The sequence below is a fragment of the Ornithorhynchus anatinus genome, chromosome 1 (assembly GCF_004115215.2).
Source record: "Ornithorhynchus anatinus isolate Pmale09 chromosome 1, mOrnAna1.pri.v4, whole genome shotgun sequence".
Classification (NCBI taxonomy): Eukaryota; Metazoa; Chordata; class Mammalia; order Monotremata; family Ornithorhynchidae; genus Ornithorhynchus; species Ornithorhynchus anatinus.
In genome coordinates, this window is record NC_041728.1 from 70,368,775 (window position 1) to 70,385,007 (window position 16,233).

The 16,233-nt window shown below is 41.3% G+C and overlaps 1 protein-coding gene across 9 annotated transcripts in view; it reads left to right on the plus strand.

Moving 5' to 3' along the window:
• The window catches only part of LTBP1 (latent transforming growth factor beta binding protein 1), a 416,540-nt gene that overhangs the window by 355,705 nt on the left and 44,602 nt on the right, over positions 1-16,233 (plus strand). For all 9 annotated transcript variants that reach the window (XM_029058450.2, XM_029058420.2, XM_029058428.2 and 6 more), the window contains 2 exons: positions 4,323-4,466; positions 15,802-15,972. In XM_029058450.2, the coding sequence (XP_028914283.1) occupies positions 4,323-4,466; positions 15,802-15,972 (315 nt within the window). The remainder of the gene's footprint in view (positions 1-4,322; positions 4,467-15,801; positions 15,973-16,233) is intronic.

Here is a 16,233-nt window from a genome sequence, read left to right on the forward strand (position 1 = left end):
CACTTAACTTTTCTGTGCCTCAATTACCTACTTAGTAAAATGGAGATTAAGACTGTGAGTCTCCTGTGAGACAGGTACTGTGTCCAACCCAATTTGCTTAACAAAACGTTTAACAAATATCACAATTATCATTATTATTAATGATATTATTAATACCTAACTCTGGCAGTGGGGGATTTGGTTAATGTTTCTGTACTTTCCTTGTCCACATTCTTGCTAATTTTGTAAGCTTTAATCACATTCCCTTGGAGCCTTCATTTGTTCCAGCCTGAAGATCTCTAAGATTTTCAGCCTTTCTTCATGCTGCAACTTCACTGCAACCTCCCCTCATCTTGGCCATCTCTCTCTATCCCTTCTCCTGCTCCAGTGTTTTAGGCCTTCCTAAAACACAGAAACCAGATTAGCATGCAGCATTCCCATTGCAGACATTTCAAGGTTTTATATCACAGTAGAACTAGACTTTTAGTGGGAGCTTCCCTATTGAAAGTTTCCTCCCCAATTCTTCTACCTTGTAAAAACATAGTTGTTCAATTTGAACCTCCTTTGATAATAGAATCAAAAGAAACATCAAATCAGCTCTTCCATGTATCTTTTTTTAAAAATACAATCAATGCTTTGAGAAAGGCCGAGTTCATTCACAAATGTAAAATGATGGCTCTCTATTACACTTCATTTAAACGGAACATCTGTTTAACCTCTTAGAGAGTACCTCCTTCAGGAAATATAGTCTGGCAGGCAGTACAGCAAGTCTGCATTAGAGAACATACCTTATTGGGCAGCATATTTTAAAATGTTGGCCTTAGCTTCAGTTTCCAGGAATGATATCCATAAAATGACACTTATGATTGTGTAAATAGATTTCTTCTGTAAATGGGGACAGTAGCTGATTGTGATTTTTGGTCTCCTGATTCCTCTCAGATGTAATGGAACATATAACAGTGCATTCTAATATAACATGAATACAAAAATGTATTTTATCATTCCACTCCTGACAGGGAGTAATTTCTCCTAACTCTAATCATTATGAAATACAATAATTGACTGAATGGAAAAACAACATGTGTAGATTTGTTAAACACAGAAACTCTCCCTTTTTACTTTTTTTAATCCCCAAAAAATTGTTCCTAATTCTCCCATTTGGTCAAATGACTAAATATCTTTAGCCATTTCATTTTAAATTTCACTATTACAATTCCCATCTTATTTACTGTCCTGTGACAGAAGAACAAAAGTGGAATTATAATATCAGTTTTCAGATTTTCTGATAATGCCATGTAAAAATTACATGCTTAGATAGAATGAGACAAAAATCAATCCTCCACTTTCCTCCAACAACAAATTAGAAGCAATGTGGCCTACTGGATAGAGAATGGGCCTGGGAGTCAGAAGATCATAATCCCGGCTTCACCACTTGTCTGCTGTGTGACCTTGAAATTCAGCTCTGGAACAAATATTGTAGATGACTGTTGGAAATAAAGACTGGTATTCAGGTCTTCACGAAACTGGCTTAATTTTGACCTTCAGCCAGTTTAAGCCCTCTGATACTAAACGCTTTTATAATGCCTCTTCTGCCCACTACATTTTCCCTCCTAAACCAGGAAGGTCAGGAATTCCACCAGAAATATAGGATGCAAATTTGTGAAAAGTAGGTTAACATAAGTCAGATCCTGACTCTTAGGTTAACTTCAAGTCACTAGGCTTCACAATAAAACTGCTGGAAGAAAAGTTGTTTCTATTTCCTATCCATAAATACAGGAAATGGGAGTTAGATATAGACAAACTGAGAGACTGAATATATCCAGGCAAACACTGTTTTACCCATCACCCTGAGTAAAATTGCCTTTTCTATCTTCTCCCTACTTTGTCCCTGGAGAGATTAGCAAATTTTTGTCCCATATCCCATATCAGGACATCAGAAACTAGGTTATTATCCAGAGGCCCCTCAACTTGAGATTCCCATTGCCTTAATTCCGAGAAAGGTGGGAATACTGGACCTGGTAGAGGGAAAAAGAGGTAACGGCCTTTCCTCAAGTTTCTGGAAGATTCTTATGGGTGAGACCTAGAAGCAAAGTTTTTCAGGACACAGGCTGCTTCTGCCAAATGACAATAAGTGTAAAATTGATTTTGCATACAAAATCTGAAATATCAATTTTTTACTAAATTATTTTTTGTGGGGAGCCAACATTGTTAGCTTTTACTCTCAGCCCTTGATCCCTTTTCTGGTGTGAACTGCTTAGTGCTTTAATATTTTCAGTGAGCCTGTTGGGTCCCATCAGATTAGAAGCATGAAGCAGTGTTTCTCTGAGTTGCTGTTTATAGTCGCAAGTATAAATATGGAAGAATTGGGCTTGCCTGACTAAACAACTAACCTAAAACAAATGAAACCTCTCAGCCCAAGTTAAGCTTTTGCTAATTTTTTTTCCGTTGTTGATTGAATTACTTCTAAGCATTCATTGTATCTTTATCCTTTCAGAGGGTACCTTGGCCATATATTGCTTTGTTGTCGGATATCCCCTTCCTTTGAAAGTCGGTCTCAAGGCAGACCAGATAAAAATCATAATAATAATAATAACTGTGATACTTGTTAAGCACTTACTGTGTGCCAGCCACTGTACTAAGCACTGGGGTGGATACAAGCAGATCTGGTTGAACACAGTCCCTGTCCCACATGGGGCTCTTAGTCTCAATCCCCATTTTGCAGAGGAGGTAACTGAATCCCAGAGAAGTGAAATGACTTGCTAAAGGTCACATGGCAGACAAGTGGCCCAGCTGGGATTAGAACCCACACCCTTCTGACTCCTAAGCCCATGTGCTATCCGCTACACCATAGAGGACATGAATTGATCAAGTAGCTGTGTGTCTGTGCCAATCATTCAGCCCTCACAGGGAACTTGTGGTCTAAATTTTCCAGATGGGCTTTCTACATGGAGCCTGTCAACCAGATGATTGCTTCATCCTCCTCCTCCTCCTCCCTGGCCAGGTGTCCTTGGGGGTTGATTTCTGGGCCTGTTCGGCTCCAAAAGCCCATCTGCATAGCCCTCGTCAGACATGTGTTTAGCAGGCTGACAAGTGGGGAGAAGGCAAAATGAAAGTAGAGCAGGAAAATGAAAAAGGATTTTTGCCCAAGGAGGGTCAAAAAGAAACAGCCTTTCTACAGGTTTGTATTCTTGCGTGGTTTTACAATAAAAGGTTGTTCTTCGGGAGAGCCTTTGACTTTAACTACTGGAACTTTTGAAATATGTGTGCCTTTAAGGGAAGGAAGGAACTAATTATGTAAAAGATATTAGCAGTTAGAATTAGAAAAGCCTGGTGACAAAGAAGTTCACTAAAGCAGAGGCAGATGGGGTGTTTAGACCAACACTGGCCAGAAAGGCTCTATTTTCACCTCTAGGCGGAACCTTGACTACTAACAGATGGAGAATTGGTCAATTTTTGATGTCTCCTCCCATTTCCCCCTCCCCGAAAGGAAAAACAGCTGGAGTTCCTTATAAAATGTTAACTATATTATAGAAATTCCAATGCATAGATAGCCACACTGTATTGGGCATTTGAGTGGATGAAGAAAAACTTAACATACGTTTGAGAGATGTATGGGACACCCTTGGCTTCAAAGTCAGTGGGCAGCACTTGCTTGAATAATGTTGAGCACAGAGACATGAGTAGCACCTCACATCTGAGGGGCAGAGGATGCTGGGTGCTGTCTTCCCTCCAGTAGGTTTATGGTTTTTTATTATTTTTTAGGATTATGATTATTTATGAAGAATAAATAGCAGCATTAGGACTAGCGATACTCCTAGTATAGTTAAAATACCCTTTAAGCTCTAGTCACCCCACCTTCAGCCCCACAATACTTATGTTCATATCCATAATTTGTTTTAATTTCTCTCTCTCCCTCTAGACTGTAAGATCCTTGTGGGAAGGGAACATGTCTACCAACTCTGTTGTTTTGTACTCTCCTAAGCACTTAGTACAGTGCTCTCCAGTAAGCACTCAATAAATACCACTGTTTGACAGAATACATTTAGTTATTTAAAGTGGAGTAGGAAAGAAAATCTGGTGGGGTTCCCATTTTGAGGGCCCATTGTGGTGAGGACTAGTATGTGGATGCTTTTGTTTGTGGTAAATCGCGGTCCTTCACCGCATAGGGAATGACCAGGTTCCTCGGAACTCCAAGGCACTTAAGTCGTGTTCAGATTTGAATTGCCCATCTGGGATTGTCTCCGTTTTCCCGCGGACCCTCTTGGCTCGGGCCCGGCTGGAAAAATAAAGAGCTGTCAGTAACGAGGACCATGTCTGATTCCGTTTGTTGCTTCCCTTTCCAGATGTGAACGAATGTGAAATGCTGAGTGGAGTATGTGGTGAAGCCTCCTGCGAAAATGTAGAGGGGTCCTTCCTGTGTATATGCTCTGATGAGAAACAGGAGTATGATCCTATGACGGGGCAGTGCCGCTTCCGAACGTCAGCAGGTAAAAATCCCCGGGCTAGGAGCCTGGGTGAGGGGCATAGTGGGAGGGAGGCGTTTTCTCACAGTGCTAAAATCAACAATGATGTTGCAAAGTGATCTGAGTGCACGTAGCATTCCTAATTTAATCATAGCTGTTTTAACCTAGGTTTCCAGTTCCCCACCTCCCTGTGTATGGGTTCAAAGGTGACGCTTTCCTGATGGTGAAATTCTCGTGGTGGTGGTGGCATTGGTGGGACTGAAATGGAGATTCCTCCTCATGTTCTTTGTGCAACTAGGTCCACAGCTGATTGATTGCCAGAGCTTTCCATCCTGTTACTTGGATGGAATTTAGTCAGTTCACCAAAATAATTGAGAAAGTGAAGTTTTTTGGGGTTTTAATGACCTTTTTTTCTTATGACATTTCTTAAGCACTTACTGTTGTGCCAGGCACTGTACTAAGCACTGGGATAGACGTAAGTTAATCAAGGTTGGACACAGTCCCTGTCCCCCAAGGGGCTCACAATCTCAATCCTCATTTTACAGATGAGGTAACTGAGGCACAGAGAAGGTAGAAGCAGTGTGGCTCAGAGGAAAGAGCACGGGCTTGGGAGTCAGAGGTCATGGGTTCAAATCCCAGCTTTGCCACTTGGCAGCTGTGTGGCTGTGGGCAAGTCACTTAACTTCTCTGTGCCTCAGTTACCTCATCTGTAAAATGGGGATTAAGACTCTGAGCCTCATGTGGGACAACCCGATTACCCTGTATCTACCCCAGCGCTTAGAACAGTGCTCTGCACATAGTAAGCGCTTAACAAGTACCAACATCATCATAAGTGACTTGCCCAAGATCATACAGCAGTCAAGTGGTGGAGCCAGCTTTAGAGCCCAGGTCTTCTGTCTCCTAAGCCTGTATTCCATCCTTTAGGCCACACTGCTTCTCTTTGGGACTGGACAGGCTGCCCCTAAATGGAGAATAATGAAGAGGTCTTTGCCTATGATTGGTTATCTCATAAACCATTAAGATAAAAATCAGAAAATGTATAAAAACAAGAAAAAATATCTTGAGATGGTACTGAGCAAAAAACAACATGTGAGCCCAACTAGATTTTCTGCCATTAAGCATCTTTTTCTAGGTGTAAGTACTTAAGTGCTTACTATGTATCAAGCACTATACTAAGTGCTGGAGAAGATATAATTTATTCAGGTTGGACATAGTCCATGTCCCACCTAGGTTTCACAGTCTAAGTAGGAGGGAGTAGGATTTAATCCCCATTTTACCGATGAGGTAACTGAGGCACAGAGAAGATAGGTGATTTGCTCAAAATCACCCACAAGACAAGTGTCAGAGCAGGGATTAGAACAGAGGATCCCAGGCCTGTGCTTCTTCCAATAGACCACGCTGCTTCTCATTTTTTACCAATCTGATTTAATCTGTGTTTTGAGATCAGGAAGGCCCTGGCAAGACAATCAAACCAAAATGAAAAATGATTTGAATTTCTTTCCAAATTCAAGTCATTTGTTTGCATCCTTTCTGGAAAGCAAGATCACCTTTGCATAGATTGGAGATTGAAAAAAAATACCATGATTTCATCAACAAGTTCATGAACGTGGATTCAACGTATATCTTTTTAACTGTTTAAGCCAAGGAATATTGAAACGAAGAGACACATCCTGAGCTTTGCAAAAGGAACTTGGGAGACACTTTTTATTTTGCTTCGTGTCTTGTCGAGTTCAACAGAGCATCTGGGAGGTTTGGTGCTTGGATAAATATCTTAGGGCAAGGTAAAACTACAGTCCTGCCTGCTGTTTTGGAAGAAACAGGAGAGCAGGAAATAGGTAAACCCTAGTGATTAATAATCTTAAGGTGGAAGCAACAGAAACATTTTCTCCCTTCCTCTTCATTTGACCCCGCATCATAGAGTTACTTTACCTTTGAATGTGTTAATGGTAGTGGGGAAAATGTTTTCTGTCTTGATGATTTGAAAAAGAATGCATGTAAAGGCAGTAACCATGAGTCTGAGGAAGTAAAACCCTAATGTGGTGTATTCCACACTACTTTTTATAAAAATGCTCTCTTGCCTCCAGCTTAATTTCTTTTAGGACCAGTCCAATTTCCTTCAAGATCTGATCAACTGGGAAAGAGCAAGATCAGTGGATAGAACTAGCCTTGGGTAACCCCAGTACATTTAAGAGGGTTATGGGCAAGAAATCTAGTCAGGTGTTTTTGTTTCCTAGTAGCTGTGATAATTTCCTAATAAAAAGTTTATATCCTTGGGCAGTAGCTCATGAACCAGTAAATATATAGTCTTGGCAACTACAATCCCCTAAATGTTTTATCCACTAAATTCTGAGTCGTGCTGAAATTGGTATTCAGAGGAGGCTATGATGCTGAGAAGTTGGATTTGATTAAAAAAGTAAGAACCAATGGTTATTTTTATACTTACACAAGGCAAAAGTCCCTGTAAAATGTACACCTTTTCATCCTCGAAAGTAGATTTGAATTTCATCTGCTTCTGCTGATTCCTGCTTGATTTGAGAAACAGATGCTTTACTTAAAATGAATTCTCCAGAGAGTGTCTGGAGTCTCAGCAATCGGTAGCCGATCCTCGTACCAGAGGGACAGATAGGTTACTGATGACTACAGTATCGATTGGCTCTTTTAAGACACAAAGGAGTATAGATTAAGCGGAAACCTCTCCTGTCTACCTCTGTGGCCTAGGGGATAAAGTGCGGGCCTTTGAGTCAGAAGGATCTAGATTCTAATCCCAGGTCTGCCACGAGTCTGCTGTGGGACCTTGGGCAAGTAACTTCACTTCTCTGTGCCTCAGTTACCTCATCCTCTAAAATGGGGATGAAAATTGATGATGATGATTTTTTTTTTGTTCAGCGCTTACTGTGTGCCAAGCACTGTTTAAGCACTGGGGTAGATACAAGGTAATCAGGTTGTCCCATTTGGGGCTCACAGTCTTAATCCCTATTTTACAGATGAGGTAACTGAAGCACAGAAACATTAAGTGACTTGCCCAAAGTCACACAGCTGACAAGTGGCAGAGGCAGGATTAGAACCCACGACCTCTGACTCTTAAACCCATGTCCTTTCCACTAAGCCACTTTGCTTCTCTGAACTGTGAGCCCCAGGTTGGACTGTATCCAATCTGATTATGGGGTATCTACCCCAGCTCTTAGAACAGTGCCTGGCATGTAGTAAGCGCTGAACAAATAGCATAATCAGCAGCAGCAGCATCATTTCCTCTCTCTCTTCCTACTTCCTGCTCTCCATCCCCTCTCACAACCCTAAAATCCATCCACACCCACTCCAAATTCTATAGCTGGTTAAAAGCACCATTAGGGTAGGACCTCCGATAGCCAGTCATGGTTTATAAACTTAGTGAGCTCTCGCCTGTCACACCGCCAAGCCTGGCCCTCATCCTACCTCTGGTTTGGAACTTCTTCCCTCCTCAAATCCAACAGACAACTACTCTCCCCCACTTCTAAACGTTACTGAAGGCACATCTCCTCCAAGAGGCCTTCCCAAACAAAAACTCAATTTTCTTCATCTCCCACTCCCATCAGCATCACCCTGACTTGCTCCCTTTGCTCTTCCCCCTCTCCTCACCCCCCAGCACTTATGTATAATTTTATTTATTTATATTCATATCTGTTTACTTGTATTGATATCTCTAGATGGTGAGTCATTGTGGGCAGAGATTGTCTCTCTTTATTGCTGTATTGTACTTTCCCAAGTGCTTAGTACAGTGTTTTGTACAGAGAAAGCGCTCAGTAAATGTGATTGGATGAATAAATGAATAGTACAGTGCTCTCCACACAGTAAATGCTCAATAAATAGGATTAATTGTTTGATTGATAGCGGTTGCTAGTTTCTGGCCAAGTGGGAATGGGTGGGTAAGGAGCTGAAGAGCCACATGTCCACACTTCATTCATTCAATAGTATTTATTGAGCGCTTACTATGTGCAGAGCACTGTACTAAGCGCTTGGAATGTACAATTCGGCAACAGATAGAGACAATCCCGCTTCACCGGGAACCAAGGATTTGTTGGGGAGAGAGTCCCAGGCCATTTCCATTCTATCCCAGGGGGAGATCACCCAATCTCTTCCTCTTCCCCTACTCTCCACCAGTCTCCAGGTAGAACCAGGGGCTTCAGAGAGGGAGAGGGGAGAGGTGTGGGTATGGCCATGTGCCAAAAGGCATCAGCAAAGTCCTGACAGTGAAACGCAAGCAGTTTCAGTTCTAACCTTCCATTCTGGAGGAGCACACTGCAGTTTGAAGAAAGAGAAAATAGAAGCCAGGAAACCACATGAAACACCAGGCAACTGTTACATTTGGCAAAACGGTTTCTTTATATGTTTAGTTAACATGTAAAATAAATTAACATTGAAAGGGGGATCTTAGAGTCATTTCTGATCGGAAAAAAAGACCTCTAGTAGCAGAAATATGAAAGACGTTGAGGCCACAATATTTAGAATTCAAACACTGTAAAATGCCAGAAAACTCCCGAGGTTTGATTTTGTTTTTGTAATGGATATATACTATAAATGTAGGTACGTTTGAGTGAAATATGGTCAGTGATGGAAAAAAGAGAAATCGTAGTGTGTCAGATGTCTTGCCATATTCCAAGAATGTAAGTGTTTAGGAATACTGATTAGAGATCTAGCTAAGGAGATAGACTGAACTTTTTTTTCCCAGAAATAAAAGTTTTTGGTAAAGAGATCTCTTGACTAGGTTTCTGTTGATGAGATATTAGGATGGCAACATATCGATCTTTCTGGTAATATTTAAAAATGCAATCTAAGTTTTAAGGTTAGCCCTTCCTTTTACACTCAGATTAAATAAAGCCTTACTGGGACAGATGCCACTTTCTCTGTATTAAATCTGAAGAGGTTTGGTTTTTACATTTCCTAGAAATTATCTTCCCAGATCATATATATTACCTGAAATGTTATACTATTACAGAAGTCATTTTTCAGGCACTTGAGTGCACATGTGTCAATATCATTAAAGTTCTTGTATTTCTATGAAAATGATTTGCCTCAGGTAGGTAGACTGTCTATTTCTTAGACTCTTTCCTTTCCCCACATAAGATTCCCTCCATTCACTTTTTTCGTCCTTTAGTCTGCTTTTCTGTAGAATGCCACGCTCTCCCACCCTTCATCTTCCTCTTGTGTTCTTCCCTGTGAATTCTAATGACATCTCCAAAAGTCATTAACCTTCTCCTCAATCAATCCTGGCTATTTATTGAGCACTTAAGCTCCTGAGCGTGTACAATACTCCTGTTTCTTCTTTGCTCTACTAGCTTCCTATCCCATCACTGCTCTTTCTTCCCAATGCCTGACAAAATTTCCAATCAATCAGTCAATCAATTATATTTATTGAGTGCTTACTATGTGCAGAGCACTGTATTAAGCATTTGGGAGAGTACAGTATGGCAGAGTTGGTAGAGACATTTGCAGCCCACAGTGACCTTACAATCAAGAGGGAGAGACAGATATTAATAATAAATAAATTTCAGCTATGTACGTAAGTGCTGTGGGGCTGAGGAAAAGGTGAATAAAAGATGTAAATCCAAGTGCAAGGGTGATGCAGTGTAGGAGCAAAGGAAATCTTGATTCTTGAAGCCCTTCTTTTCCCTATTCTTTCCTGTCAGTTAGTCAATCGAATTTATGGAGTATTTGCTATGTGCAGAGCACTGTACTAACTCTTGGGAGAGAACAATATAGCAGACACATTCCCTGCCCACAATGAGATTACAGTCCAGAGGAGTGTATTTTATGTGAAAAATATATTATGTGAAAATCATTTGTTCTCTCCTAAGCATCCTATGGCTTCCTCACATCTTTTATTCATAGAGGAGATTCTGAAATAGCCTTTGAACCTGCTTGTTTAATTCCATCCATTCATCTTTGTTTATCTCTCTCTCCCTCGCTTTCTCCGCACTGTTGGTCTCTCTCCCTCATTTGTGCCGCTGTCAGTCGCGTCTGTAGTCACCCATGTTCCCTAACACTTTCTCCTGAAATACACAGCTCATGTTTAATTCCTTTATTCTCTCCGCTTTCCAATTCCTTGAGTGGGGCATGCTCAGAAAAGGTAGAAAATAAAAATGGGTATTTTCCCATTTCAAAGGCAACTGTTTCTTTTGTCTGTTTCCCCTAGGTGTAATAAGCCCCAGACAGAAATAACAAGACAAAAGAATCCCTTGTCTTAGGTCTAATGGAAACGTGTAGGTCATTAGTGCCTCATGGCATTTGGTGGGGGCGGGAGAAATGAAAATTTCCTGGGTAGTTCTCATTAGTTCTTCAATCAATGTTCCCACAGGCTTACCAGTTTTATGGTTCTACCTTTCTAAAGAGCCCATGCAGGTGTTCTTTTCGTATGGTAGCAGTTCCTTGTAAATGCCGTAATGTAATTTCTTGTTCCTTGTACCTCACTGGGATCCTCAGAAGATTAAATAACAAAGAACTGCAAAGTGTACTAGAGTAATAATGTGAAATATGCCAAACAATAAATGGAGCTGGATTAGATGTTATATGATTCAGTCCAAATAAAGGAATCTGAGACTTTCCCAGTGGGCATTAATTCTAGAACAATCAATCTGGGGTTCAACCAGACCAGAAGGCCCATAGTAATTATCCCTGGGATCTGCGGAGATGCCTGCAGTTTTCCAGGGTGGGTGGGGAGGAAGATCACCCTGGATGCCATCACCCTCAGGAATTCTGGCCCCCCGGACGTCCAAGTCAGTGAAAGCTCTCTCTGCCCTGCTGGGACCCCAATATTGTTGGACCTTATTGCCTGGTGGGCCCGGAAGAGGTAGTCTCCTCTGGTGCAATCTATTTGGGAGAAAGATTGGTATTGGTTAAATTTTCCTCTAGACTGTAAGCTCCTTCTGGGCAGAAATCATGTCTAATAATGGTGATATACTGTACTTTTCCAAGTGCTTATTACAGTGTTCTACACATAGTAAGTGCTCAGTAAATAGCAGTGATTGATTGATTACAAAAAATAAAGAAATGTCCTCCCCATTATCTCCCTCCTCCACCACACACACGCATACATATGCACACAAACACACACACACATGCAGCATTGCTTAGTGGATAGAGCTTGGTCTTGAGATTCAAAAGGACTGGGTTCCAATCCTGGCTCTGCCACATGTCTGCTGTGTGATCTTGAATGAGTCACTTCACTTCTCTGTGGCTCAGTTACCTCATCTGTAAAATGGAGATAAGAGTGTGAGCTCCATGTGGAACAGAGACTGTGTCCAATCTGATTAACTCGTATCTACCCTAGCTCTTAGAACAGTCCTTGACATCTAATATTCATTGAATCGTATTTATTGAGCACTTACTGTGTGCAGAGCACTGAACTCAAGCCCTATTATTATTATTATTATTACACACATATGCATTCTGATAGGAAAGGCCTGGAGCAGCTCAGTCAGGGAAAAGAGCTTCCTGAATCCAGCCCAGAAACAACTCCTGTTTATCACACATCAGTTTCCCACCATCCTCAAGAAAACAAGTCAGTAACTAGACTGCAGCTTCCTGGCTGACCTCCAGCACAAGACTCAGGACTCCAGTGAACCGGAGGGGATTAACTAACACAAATACTGAGCTGGAGCAGGCTGTTTATTAGAAATGCACCTAGACTAATTTAGGGGGGATTATTCCCAAATGCTTTTTAAAAGTGTCCGGGCTTTCTCATGTGCACGCTCTCCCTGCTTCTCTCTCTTCCTCTCTCTCCCCCAATCCCCTTTGTCCCTCTCTCCTTGCTGCCCTTCCCCTCAATTTCTGAATCTTTTTTTGTGGTATTTCTGAAGCCTTACTATGTGCCAGGCACTGTTCTAAACACTGGGGTAGATAGAAAGTAATCCGGTTGGACACTGACCATGTCTCACATGGGGCTCACAGTCTTCATCCCCATATATAGATGAGGTAACGGAGGCACAGAGAAGTTAAGTGACTTGCCCAGGGTTAGAAAGCAGACAAGTGGCAGAGGAGGGATTAGAAATCAGGTTGTTCTGACTCTCAGGCCCATGGTATATGCACTAGGCCATGCTCCTGCTCTTTCTGTTTTCCCTTACCACTAGGCTCAGAAAGATACAAACACAGGTTGCCCAACAACTACAAATTCTTCCCACTTTGCTACCAGCCCGTCTCCAAATACGGCACTCAATTTGGAGTTTCCTCAGTTCCGTGGAATCCCTGGGCAAGAATACTATTCAAATTTGCTCTGATGCCTTAAAACATGCACTCTCATTGGGACATGACAAAATTGTACATTCCTTTAATGCCCAAAGCCCTCAAAATGTGCCCATTTGATCACCTCTACTATTCTTCCAGTGGAAGTCCTTCTCTACCCTTAACCCAGCCTTAACTAAAATTGCCAGAGTCCTTGAGAAAAACCCAGAATGACTATATAGAGTAATGAATCACGGGTCAGATTTTTCCAGGAGAAAGTGCTCCAGTAGCTTCTAAAATAGATTAGTCTGGTGTCAAAATGGTACAGATATGAGGGTGAAATCACAAGCTTTGCACAGTGTGCAAACAGGCTTTTTTAAGGATTTGTGTATCTCTTTCCAAACACTCAAAAGACTCGCCTGACTAAATCCCCAGCTACAGCTGTGTAAACAGTGGGTTTTCATATTCTTGGGCCGAAAATGGAAGGAGAAAGAGACAAAACAAATGCAAAATGGGGATAAAACAATTCCATAATGGATTTTCCTCCCATAATATATTCCCTGTACTTCCACAAGCAAAAGGTGTGAACAAATGCCACGTGTTTTCTTTAATGTTTTGCCCTCAGTTGACTGGATGGAGCAGGTTCCAGGAAAGTTTGTGGGCTGGTTCTGAAAAATATGATTTTTTTCCCATGTTTGAAATTGTATGTTGAATTCAGATGAGTTTCTGATTTTGAAATGCAAAAATAAGCCTTAATTTGGCCCTTGGACATTTTTTAAAATAGTCCAAACCGAACAGCAGGTCAGAGCTCCCAGTTCCCACTTCTGGGACTAACATTATAATGAATTATACCGTCCCACTGACTCTGGCCTCACCCTTGAGTTGGGGGATTTTTCTGGTAAAAAAAAATAGTGAATAAGACTTGTTCCTTTGGTTTGGATATGAAATTTTCTAAATGGCCTCTCCAATTTCCTAATAAAAGCCCTGTCATCTAATATAATTTCTGGATATTGTAATTGGTGCTGGGGGTGGAAAATGGTTATTTAATGCAGGCCGGTGAGACTACTCTTAACAAGACTGGTCAAGGAAAATGGGACTTTCTTTCTTTGCTTAGATCATGCAGAAGAGAACACAAACAAAACAAACATACACTCAAGCAACCCAGTATGGAAAAAGAGATATGTAAAATTAAAATGAAATGTTTAATAGCATTCCCACTATTGTAAGGATCAGAAGATTCCCTCACCAACTTTGCTACATGAGCCTTTGGTTTCGCCAACCACAATTTTGCCACCAGAGGCTACTTTCAGGAACTGGACCCTATGGCAGTTGGCAGGAGAAACCTGTTTTGTTAGTTCTGGTGTGCTAAGTACCTAAGTGTAAAATATTTCCCCAAGAGAAACGTTGGGCATTAGAAGGAAAGAAAAAGCTGCGGGAGTTTTTCCTCTAGAATTTTGAGGAATTTTGATCCGTTGAGTCAGTCAATCAGTCAATCATGCTGCTGGAGAAGGAAGTAATATATTTTTTTCTCTTTTTTTCTTTTTATGCTATTTTTAAGCACTTATTCTGTGTCAGACACTGCTCTAAGCGCTGGGGTAGATACAAATTAATCAGGTAGGAAATAGTCCCTGTCCCACATGGGACTCACAATCTTAATCCTCATTTTTACAGATGAGATAACTGAGGAACAGAGAAGTGAAGTGACTTACCCAAGGTCACACAGCAGATACAAGGCAGATTCAGTATTAGAACCAGGTCCTTTTGACTCCCAGGCCTGTGCTCTATCCACTTGGCCATGCTGCTTCTCTATTCTTATATCCAGCCCCGTAGGCTCCAGATGCCTGTTATTGAACAATTCTATTAGCGTGTGTCTGATTAGAGGTGGCTATAGATTTCAGCATTTGGCTGGCACAGTCCCTGGCTCCTAGAAGTGAAATGCACTGATTGAGCTGCTACTATGAAATGAAATCCCATGTCCAAACCCAGTGGGGTCATAGTCATAATTCATCAATTGAGCCAAAGGTGATGGACTGGAAAGTTGACCTAGGCCATTATTTTCCATGAAGACGTTTTTAAAAAAGCTAAGTTTTTGCAATTTGTGAATTCAAGATAAATCAAGAGTGATTTAGATTCATGAGGGACAGGGACTATAATCTTTGGTTGTGAGCCCTAAGAAGGATAGGGAATGTATCTAATTCCCACCTGTATGTTCTCTCCCAGCACTCAGTACAGTGCTCTACACACAGTAAGTGCTTAATAAATGGTATTATTATTACTACTAAAAGGAATTTTCCCAAAAAGATCCCAAGTCACCTTAAAACACGATCTAGACTGTAAACTCATCCCGCTAGACAGTAAGCTTGTGTGGGTAGGGAATGTGTCTGTTATATTATTATATTGTACTCTTCTGAGCACTTAGTACAGTCCTCTGTACACATAAGCGCTCAATAAATGTAACTGACTGACTGAATCTAGGATGAGCACCCAGTTTCTGAGACGAGAGACTTTACACACGGGAGGACTGAGGACAGAAACTGGCTTGCTCATCCCCTACTCCATTGCCCTGCCACTGTTTCGTGCTGTGTTTTTCTTATTTTCTCCTGGATGATGTTGAGGCAAGGAGGTTTTCTTCACCTCTTATCAAAGATTCTAGTTTTTATCTTCCATTGGGCCCTGAGTGAAAGCTAAGCCCTATGGCCCATGTTAGAGCATGTGTTGTGTGTTTGTGTGCTATTCGGTTGTGTGCTGAATAGTTTTGCATGGGTTACTACTGGCTAGAACTTAGCTCCCCAGTCAGGACTTGGCAAAATTCCCATTAACTTCGGTAAGAATTTTGCTTCGGTAACAAATTACCCCATTTTTGGCAGGAAAGTAAGATTTGGAAATACCTCAATCACACCAGTTTTCAGGAAAGATTTAGTAGTATGACTGCTGCCCTTTTACACATGAGAGAGCCCCCCAAAATTTGACACTCGAGCCCTTTTTTTAATTTTCAGAATTGAATCCCTTGGCTATGAAGATGGAAAAAGTTGTGGGAACAAAATGCCATTGATGTTTCTATAGAGAAAAGTCTTTGAACTCATCTCTTCTCCCTCTCACATTACTGATGGTTCTGGCATGTGATTTTTCTCCGTCTGTTTCTTTCCTTGTGTTTGTTTGTGCTTAGATGTAAATCAACCAGAAGAAGAGAAGAAAGAGTGTTACTACAATCTGAATGATGCCAATTTCTGTGATAATGTGCTGACATCCAACGTCACCAAGCAAGAATGTTGCTGTACTCTAGGTGCCGGATGGGGTGATAACTGTGAAATCTTCCCATGTCCTGTTATTGGAACTGGTAAGGGTTGGCTAGAGAGTTACTCATTCATTCCTCCATCAATCAATTTTTGTTGAATGTTGTAGATACACTGCACTCTACTGGGCTTTGGGGACAATAAAATAAAAATAGAAGGCACATTCCCTGTCCTAAAAGAGCTTACTACAATTGAATGGGAGAGGCACTGTACACTGAAGTACAGAGAAATGAAGTGAATTCTTTGGGGTCAAACAGCTCACAAGTGGCAGAGCCAGGATTAAAACCCAGGTCCTCTGATTCCCA